This window comes from Aulonocara stuartgranti (assembly GCF_965226115.1).
Source record: "Aulonocara stuartgranti genome assembly, chromosome: 11".
Lineage (NCBI taxonomy): Eukaryota > Metazoa > Chordata > Actinopteri > Cichliformes > Cichlidae > Aulonocara > Aulonocara stuartgranti.
Window position 1 is genome coordinate 22,321,725 of NC_138947.1, and position 10,294 is coordinate 22,332,018.

The 10,294-nt window shown below is 40.8% G+C and overlaps 1 protein-coding gene across 2 annotated transcripts; it reads left to right on the forward strand.

Annotated features, from left to right (window-relative positions):
* The first annotated feature begins 2,724 nt into the window (after nt 1–2,724).
* Nucleotides 2,725–9,684, forward strand: fez2a (fasciculation and elongation protein zeta 2a). 2 transcript variants are annotated; one of them, XM_082550412.1, is made up of 10 exons: nt 2,725–3,196; nt 4,455–4,563; nt 4,749–4,865; nt 5,029–5,161; nt 5,255–5,514; nt 5,660–5,740; nt 6,128–6,203; nt 6,275–6,340; nt 8,172–8,197; nt 8,618–9,684. In XM_082550412.1, exons 1-9 carry the CDS (start codon nt 2,859–2,861, stop codon nt 8,180–8,182), a joined length of 1,191 nt encoding a protein of 396 aa, XP_082406538.1. In that variant the 5' UTR covers nt 2,725–2,858; the 3' UTR covers nt 8,183–8,197; nt 8,618–9,684. The 2 variants fall into 2 exon arrangements, with proteins under 2 accessions (XP_082406538.1, XP_082406537.1); XM_082550411.1 differs by lacking the exon at nt 8,172–8,197.
* The last annotated feature ends 610 nt before the right edge of the window (nt 9,685–10,294 follow it).

The following is a 10,294-nucleotide window of genomic DNA, read 5'->3' on the forward strand; positions in this document are numbered from 1 at the left end:
ATCAGCTGTCTGCTTGACGTTTATTCAGCTGTGTAAAAACTACAACTTTAATCTCAGCCAAACCGATTTACTCAGGAACCAAGAAAATACTGAAAAAGGCCAAACAATAACATTTTAAGTTATCTAAGTGACTTATATATGTTTAACCTGAGTAGCGAAAGACGGCGGTGGGTTTGAAAACGATTTGCCGGGAGTCCGGTGTTCTCACGGACTCTAGTGAGCCTTGAACCCCAGTTAGCTATCGAGCTGGTGGGTAACAGACACCGCCAAAAACATCAGAGTGCTTTTGAATATGTGGTGTCTTGATAAACTGTGCAAATATTTAAGGTTTAATAATAATAATGGATACTTTATTGATCCCCATGGGGAAATTACTTGTTTTTCTCTGCATTTGACCCATTCACTCAGTGAAGCAGTGGGCAGCCCACTAAGCAGGTGCCCGGGGAGCAGTGTGTAGGGACGGTACCTTGCTCAGGGGTGCCTCAGGGTAGCCGTTAAGTGGATTCGAATCGCCGACCTTCCGATCATGGGGCGACCACTTTACCTACTGAGCTATCCCTGCCCCCAGGGATACACTAGAGATGGACCGATCCGATATTACGTATCGGTATCGGTCCAATACTGACGTAAATTACTGGATCGGAGAGAAATAAAAAATGTAATCTGATCCATTAAATATCAAAAAAGCACCTCACAAACATGGTGACATGGCGTAACTCAGCTCATAACCATAGCACATTGGCGCAATATGCGTCACGTGATAGAGCGGCTGTGTGTATTTGTCGCCTCGCTACCAATCCGGCATTTCATCTCCGAGGAAGTGATCCCAGAGAGAAGTAAAGCAAGTGTGTAAGTTCATCTCTGAATGTTTGTAAAGCATTTCCACGTTAAGCTTAACAACCGATATATGGAGCGACTGCCTCTCCCTCTCCTGCTGCTACTTCAATCGTGATACTGATCACTGATCAGCTGATCGGCTTTTGTTTATCGCCCACTTCGCGCCAGAAAGAGGAAACCAGCAGCTGAACAACAGCAGCACGTTTAAGCTTGATAAGCTGTTGTTAGAATTTATTTAATATTACTTTCTAGACCAGGATCTTTTTCTATGTAGCTGACTGCTGGTAACTGTGCAGGGGCGGATCTAGCAAAGTTTAGCCAGGGGGGCCGATAAGGCATGAACAGGGAAAAGGGGGCACAAAGACATACTTTCCTTTCTTATTCTCATTTAAATTCATATCGGTATCGGCAGATATCTAAATTTATGATATTGGTATCGGTATCGGACATAAAAAAGTGGTATCGTGCCATCTCTAGTTTACACAGCTACATTCTCGCCTGAAAATATGTTAAACGTTTATTTTGTGACCCAGAAAGAATAATAAGAGTAATATTAAAACTAACTAGCTGCCGCCATTGTTGGAAACTGAGCAGGGCTGCGCTGGGCTGCACCACGAATTCTGGGACACAGGTCCTTCTTCTTCTTCAGGGTTTAACAGCAGCTGGCATCCTTGTACATGCAGTGCTGCCATCTCCTGTTTCAGTCCGTTATTACACTCTTAAATCCTGCTACTTATTCCTGCGTCTTTTGGGATGTTACAAAGTTTCAAACGATGCGTCGACTATTAAATTAGTTGTCGACGATTTTGATAGTCGACGTAATCGTGACTAGTCGACTAATCGTGGCAGCCCTAGTTGTAACCTACTTCTTTAGAGTGAGATGAGCTTCGAACAGGACTGCCTGATGAAAGGAGGCTGTCTGGGTCAAATGCACAATGGCATACACTACAAAGAGGTCCGACAGTTTCAGTCCAGAATGACAAAGTAACCATTCCTCTGAATGATGGACTGACATGTGCTGTGGATCAGGTTCAACATGTGTATCACTTTATATATATATATATATAATTATATATAATGACAAGCTTTGATACCATTAAGCTGTATTTGAACCCAAGGTACACCGTTGTATACCTTGGATGCTATATTCGGCGAAATGTAAATGTTTTTTTGTTTGCACACAACTGCATATTTGTTGAATGTTGACAATTTGTTGAAGATTACAGCTGTTACCTTTAAAAAAACTGCATTCATGTATTGTCTGGACATGATTATTTCAGAATATATATGATAATTGCATTATTTCAAAGGTTTATTTTTGACATTTTAATAATCTAGAGAGCTAGAACGTTAGCCACATATTAATGAGTCTGTCGAATAGAAATTGTTTTGATATATAAATTTAGTAATATAGACTTGGTTAAAATTGACTTTAATAGATTTTAATTTAAAAGATTCTGAAAACTGTCGTTTATTCTGTTTGTAATAAATAATAATGTGCCAAGTATAAAATGGATCAATAAATGTATACTATATATACACATCTTTTTCTCATTTCTTAAAAAAAATGAAATTTACATGTTTTACTATGTTTTATCTTTGTGTCAAAATAACACGTCTTTGTGTTGACTTACTTGACACAGAAGATGTGTTAAAGGAGCAGACACATTATTTTGTGTTAAAATTGACACGTGTTGTCCCTGAGCAGATACAGCACATGTGTTAAAATCTAACACGGTGTGAGATTTTTAACACACCCCAAAAAGGGTATAAACTCGCCATTGTATCGGGTCAGTAGTGATAAATGATCACGATGCGTTTTTATTGCTTTTAATAATCACGTTGTTGTTCAGACCCCACGTCACCGTGACCTGTTTATATTCCGCGTCTCGCCGCTAGGCGGCCCGGCGCAGGCTCGCTGTGGGCAGAGAGCGGGCAGACAGGGAGGATGCGGAGGCCTGCCAGTCCCACAACAACAACACATCTATCATCCACCCGGGGCGACGAGGCCGGTCCGGGCTATGGCTGCACCTATTGCACATTTCGACGACGACTGGCCGAACCTGGGTGATCCGAGCATGGTGTCACAGGAAGGGCTGCTGCCGCAGAAAGGCCGTGTCGCCGCCGCCGCCGCGAGCGAAGCGGCGCCCGAGTCGCTCCTGTTTGGCGGTGATGATGATGATGATCTGCACGACAGCAGCTTCTCCCCTAGAGAGAACGCGGGGTTCCGGTCCATGGAGGATCTGGTGAACGATTTCGATGAGAAGTTAACCACGTGCTTCCAAAATTTTGACGCCAAGACGGAGAGCATCGCTCCCGTGGCCGTGATCGCCGAGGACACGCTGCTGGAGAAAGACGAGTGAGTCCACGGCCTGTCTACGGCAGGCTGCGTGTTTCCCATCCAGTGTGCATGTGGAGGCTCCAATACAGTTTAAAAAACACGGAAAGACATGTTGGGAACATTTAAAATAGGAAGTAAAGGCATCGACACATCACCTGTTATCAAGATATTCAAACTGAGTAAACTTTAGTTCAGATTAATCTTATGTGCCCTATATTAAAGATCGATATTGGCCGATACTCACAGTTGTTTTATTTTTAACCCATTTCTAAAATCAACATCTTTGTGATATTTTTAAGAGATACATTTGTTGCAAAATAACTGCGATATTATATTTAAAGCTGGTTAAAATAATTTTTTAAGTAGCCTATGTAATAATAATAATTTCATATCAGGGTAGGCTGCTGGTTGTTTAAAAAGTCACCTTGGGCATTTTTACCACATTTAGAAGTTGGGGATTGTTTTAAAGTGTTCATTCCAAAAACATTTACAGTTTCCCAACCTATTCACAAACTGAAAGGAAAAATCAACATTTTTAGTTTCACACTAGACTTAATCCATGTCTGGGAAACTGAGCCTTAAAGTGTTAAATTGAAAAGAAATGGGAGGTCAAGGGTGGAAAAATCCTCAACAAATCCTAAATAGGAAACATGAAACTTGGCTTAAGTGCTCCATCAGGAGGCATGATGCTTCAGCTCTGGGTGTAAGTGGCGCTTTTTAAACGTCATCATCTGTGGTATTTTCAACCTGATAAGCTGTGTAGGGGATTATACTTTTAACCTAAGCATCAGACCTGCTTAATCTGATTGTTATGTTTTTAGATGCAGCATTAAAAAAAGTATTTCTGTGGTGCACACAGTCAGTACCAACATCCTTGCTGATAACGTAGGTTTGGTTTTTAGTAAAAAAAAATGTATCGCTAAAGGGGAATTCCAGGAATGCTGTGATTATCTCAAGTGCTGCAAACAGGAGAACTGTTGCTTTTGTTGGTAAAGATTAAAAATGAGAAAATAATCTTTAAAAATGCAAAGAAAAGATGAAGTCCATCCTGATATGTACCTCAAGAAGATATAGTTTCAGTCTCAAACTATAAATAGCCTCATTCTTTTTGCAGTTCATTTGTTTATTTTGATTGATCTCAACCTTGACATAGTTTGTAACACAGATGCTAAGATATTTACAGTCATCAGATCCCATTGGAAACATGTTCAGGCAAATGAAATCTGCAGGACAGCCTTTTAAAGACTATGTGGTTGAAAGTCTCGTGTCCCCTCAGAATCTGGAACACTCTGACGGCTAACTACGGACATGTGATGCCGGTGGACTGGAAACGTTCTCGAACGCGCTCCCTCCACGTTCCCACAATCAACCTGGAGGAGAAACCTGTGAGTGATCCCACTTCTTCCGGCCCATCCTATCTCTGTCTCATTTTTCCCTTCATCCCACCACCCGGCTCCCCTCCCTCCAATGCCAAATCCCTCCTCCGGTCATCTCGCAAATCTCAAATATTCATTGTGCCAGGGTTTAGTGCTTTGATTAAATTCCCTCCTCCTGCTCTGTTCCTGGTTAGAGAAAGGCAGATGTCGCGTTGGAGCTGTCTGACGATGAGGAGCTCAGGGATCAGCTAGACATGCACTCCATCATTGTTTCCTGCATCGCAGAGGAGCCCCTTTTCACAGCAGAGCAGGTACGTTACACAGCCCTGTCAGAATCCAGCATAGTTCACCCCAGAAGCAGCCACACTGGGTCAAGCCTGTATAGGCAGAGCTTAACATGGCTGAAATCTTTTCCACAGATGTTTAATAACTCGTGCTCGATGGGTTATTTTAAGAGCTGGCTCTTTGATGCAGGTTATTGAGGAGATAGAGGAAATGATGCAGGACTCTCCTGACATGGAGGCAGAGCATAATCCGTCACAGTCGGACCTGTCGATGCTCTCTGTGGACGTTCAGCAGCCCAACAGCTGCCCTGACTACGAGGAGAGTGAGTGTCTGCTGATCAGAACAGTGTGTTATGATGAGTTATTTTGTTGCATATTATATTAGTAATTTATGGGAATATGCTTTGGTGGTCCAGGGATGAAAGCCTTGAGCATTGCAGAGCTGAATGAGCGTCTGGAGGAGACTGAAATGAAGATCAGGAGGTTTTCAGAGGAGCTGGTTCAGCAGCTGGCTCTCAGGGATGAGCTGGACTTTGAGAAAGAGGTGAAGAACAGTTTCATCTCAGCCCTCATCGACGTGCAGAACCGGCAGAAGGAGTACCGCGAGGCGCTCAAGAAGAAGAAGAAGCTTAAAGGTGGAGCTGGGACATCGCAAGGTCTTCCGGAGAAAACATCTGTGAGTACTTTAACTTTACAGCCAGGTTTTAAGGAATTCTCACCAGGCCTGAGGTGTTGCTAGAGTGAAAGAGATCTTTCTTTTCTAGTGTCTGCTACATTTACTGTATCTTTTTTCCCCTTTGTTTTTCTTCCTTTCTTGTCAGCGCTTCAGCATGGAGGGGATCTCCTCTGTTATCCAAAACAGTTTCCGTCAAACTTTTGGGAGCGGGTGCAGTGAGAGACAGGTTACTGTGCTTTTCCTTTTCTCTGTGCTTTCCATCTGCTCTCGAATGGTGATGCCAAACCTAGGTTCCCACCTGCAGTTTATCTTTGGGTGTACCTACGTTGGGTATAAAGTATGTGGACAGAATAGCTCTAGTGAAAGTAGTTCAAATCCAGTTTGAAATGAGCTCAAAGGAACGTGTTTGAATAAGAGAGGTGTTGTTGAACAAGGGTTCTTGAGTTTATCTGACAAGTGCTACGTCAGAAAAATAAGCGTTGGGAACCACCCTAAAACACAAACGTCCATTCTACTCCGCAATCTCAAAACTATTAGTAAGATCAGACACTTCAGTTCAGGCTTAACGTGTTGTTTTCTTTAATATCAGTGTGTTTTCTCAATTGTTTTACAGTATTTGACCACAGTCATCCCTTACGAGAAGAAGGGACATCCTCCTTCGATTGAAGACCTCCAGATATTGACCAAGAGTAAGTTGCTTCACCTGCACTGTGCAGTTTGTTGCAGTTGACTTACTAACTCTGATTCATTCAATTCCCAGTTCTGCAAGCTATGAGAGATGATAGTGACAAGGTGCCCAGCCTCCTAACAGACTACATTCTCAAAGGTGAGCTTTTCTCTTGTGTTGTTACACAGGGTGCTTTGCATTTGAAGTAAAATAACATCACAGAGAGACTCCCAACAATCCCGTGTTGGCAGTATGTCTGCATATGTCATCCTTGTTCCACATAACCCAAAAGATCAATAGCAGTCAATTATTACTGTGCTGATGATGTAAGCTCAAAGGGACGCGGCAGCGGTTATATATGCTGCAACCATATGTTGTAAATCATTGATGCTCAAATTCGTTTGATTTCAGTTCATTACAAAATCCTCTGAAAGCTTCAACGTGAGTTTTTAACTCCAAGCTAGACTGTGAGAGTTTTCCTGCATCTAAACAAGCCTTTAGGGGGTGACTTTGGCCTGTGTACAGTGATGAAAACGGGTCTTCTCTATTACCCCATTAAAGCATCGTCCCCTTATGTGTCACCTTTTGATATGCCTGTTGTGGAGTTGGCTTAAAGTTTTTCGGAGACGTAATAAAACCTGATTGTGTAAAAGTCCAAATTTAACATCTGGTTTCTTGCTGGTAAATCTTCATTAAGTATTTTGAACACACCAGCAGATCCTTCAAAATCACTTTCAGACTGTAATGAAATCAGCAATAAATTTGGAAAATTACTTTTGGTACCACTTTATAATAGGGTCTGAACTAAGGGTGTAATTCAACCGGAATTTACTGGAATTAATATAATTTAGTCTGAAATTACAGTGTGATTATGTTAATCTACACATACTTATGGGTGAATGAACTACAATAAGGAGTGTATCAACAGAGTATAAGTAGTCAAGTTTTTACTGGAAAAATGTTTTACTGCAAGTAATTTCATTGTAATTTTACAGGAGAAAACACATTATATAGGAAGTAAGAAAAATTATATAGTAAGTACATAGTAACTCATTTTAAGTAGTGCGTGAATTACTTGAAGTAGTGCAAAATTCATTGTAAGAGGTGTGTTACTTCCAGGTAAGTTTGCGGAAGAGTGTAGTGTAGTGGCTTTTGTGTAGAAAACACAAAATAAACCAAAGATATGACTGAAATGTACAAATGAAAAACAAACCTAAAAGTATTCATAGCTAAAAACCCCAGTTTATTCTTGTTGTGGATATGCATTAAAATGATTCTATTAGTCTTTTTTCACTCATATTAATCAGGTTTTTTACCCCTCAGTCATAAAAGGCTAATGGGGTTAAATGCTGATGTCATCCACCCACAGTAGTTATTTCTTGCTTCACCCTGCCCGGTGGATGGGTGGGTGGCATGAAGTCTGTAAATGCAATAATCACTGACTCATCACTATACGACTTCACGGGCCTTGATGGACGTCCTGCGATGTTTGGTGGAGTTTGTTTTTTCTTGTAATGTTATATAACAGGGCAGGTGAATAGTGGAACATCCATAAAGCAAAAAGACGAGTTCAGTGCACCACTGCTTACAGTTACTTACACACTATTTAAAATTGCTCTCAGTATAATTTGAGTCTCCTTTCCTGTAAAAACCTGAACTGTTACCCTTTTATTCTGCACTGTGTACTGGATAAGGATTCGTAGGTAAATATAATTACATTGTAATTTCAAATAAAATACACTGAAATCCCATTTAATTTTTGGTGAATTACACCCTTAGCAATGGGTCATATTTTAAAAATGCTACTTAAATTGTAAACACTGTGCACATGATGTTTACCGAGTACAGAACTTTAGTATCTTTAAATATTTGCAGTCTGTCCTTTTGACTGTGTCGTCCACATTTCACTTTCTGTTTCATGTCTTTATTTTTTCTTCCTGTATTTCTTTTGTGCTATTCTTCAAAACAAATCGCTGCCCCACACTCGTAGCTCTGGTGTGAGCCCTGGATGGAGAGGTTTGTGACAGTTCGATTATGAATGTTGTGGTGGTGTTACTCATAATGAGAGAGCGCCTCTTCTTGACCACTGAACTGTAGTGCAGAATGACCCCGATGCTTTCCCTCGCACTTCCCCTCTCTCCTGCACGGTTGTTAGTGTCCAGACCTGCAGACTGTGACTCACAACCACTCACATAGAGATCTGTTTACCTAGCACTTAATATATGAGACACTGCTATAAGGATTAATAGTTATTAATCACAGCTAAGGCTGTATTTGAATCACTCGACCTGCACCAGAAATAGGTTTAGTTGCTCTTGTACATCCTTTTGTTTTTCCTCATCTTTATCTCCTGGATTGTAATTAATGCCTTATACTGAGGCTGTGTCAGCGGCTCCATCGCAGCTTTGTTAATATTGATCTCTGCTGTTGTTCCAGTGGTTTGCCCGACATAGACGAGAGGGAGGCTCTGCAAAGATTGTTAAGCGTGATGAAAAGAAGAAGAGGACTCATTGTTTTGTTTTTTTGCAAACATGAAGCACACTTAATTTATTCCTGGATGTTTTTACCTTTGTGTGTCCAATTTTTTTCCCCTGGATTTTCATTAAGTTGTATTTATTTTGTACAAGCACTATGATTTCAAAGCGTGTGTATTCTTGTGAATTTTTGTTTTTAATTGTCTCGCAGGGTGATAGTGTATCCTAAGTTAGTAAATTATATAAGAAATGTAGACTGGCCGTGCACTGAGCTTTGCTTATTGATTAGAGCAAAGCTGCACCGCGGTCGGCTTTGTGTTTATCGGAAGTGCTGAGCTGTACACGGAGCGGAGAACGCGATGCACAAAGCGCTCTGATACAGATGTTGCAGTGATAGAGGATCGTAATAGTGAATGTTAGCAAGCTTCTAAACTGATAAGCTTACACAGAAAATAACTTAAGAATTTTAAAAAAGAGGAGAGTGAACCACAAGATAGTATTTATTACAGTAGCACCTGAAACAGATGAGAGAGCTCTAAGGGAACAAGATACAAATAATTAAATACAAAATGATGAAGATTACTCAGATTATCTGAAACCTGTGTTTATAAACACAAAACTATCATATAGTTCAGTTTTCCATGTAGCCGCAGACAGAGGGGAGCCATCTGCTTTCATCTTAGCACACTGCAAACATGATTGTTATAATTTCATAGAAGATGACGTACTGTATTGATGGCTGAGGTGATTTAGTCTGGACTGATATTTACTGATTAACTTACTAACTATGCATTTGAGTGAATTGTGACCCACGCACTGTCTGTACTCTTGCCTCTGTGCATGGGGCGGCGTACACTACCAATGGGCATTGCTGTTCTCTATGTATTACTTTATACAAGCTGCCTTTGCCTTTGGCTGAACTTTTGTACATTATAAATGACTTATTTTCATTGAATGTCATGTTACTAAACCACAGAACCCGCTTCCATGTTTATTTATTTTGTAAATATTTTCTTGATAAAATATTGATGATATTGATAAAATCGCATCGTGTCGTTTCTTAATTTCAAACAATGCTCGCTATATCTTGATGCATGCTCAATTATCCAGGTAAGGAAATCCCACTGAAACGCTACGTTCATAAGGACAGGATCAACTTTTTGGGAATGCTCACTATAGTGACAATAAGCACCAGCACTTCTACCTCAAACAGCATCACCGAGAAATATATGCGCCTTGATTTTCAGTCAGTGGTTTGCAACAAAAATACAAAATGCAAGTAAAATGTACAAAATACTATAGATAGATGGCCTAAACACCCATATCCCCTTTATTTAATATCTTGCTATGCTTAAGGGGTCTGTGTCTGACAATTTTGTCAAAAATATGCACATAAATAACCTGCAGTGCTCATCCTGTTCCACCTCACACAAATGAACACATACCCATCCTGCTACTGAATTGATGCCATCCTGGAGAAGCTGCAGCTGTGCAGCTTGAATTGGCTGGAGGAGAACAAACAAACTGCAACTGTAGAGAAAAATCAGTCAGCCGGGATACGGAGGGAGGAATGGGCTGCATTTCTCTCTCCACTGCCTGCAAACTGTTCCCTTTTTGGGGGAGGACTACTTGTTGCCTC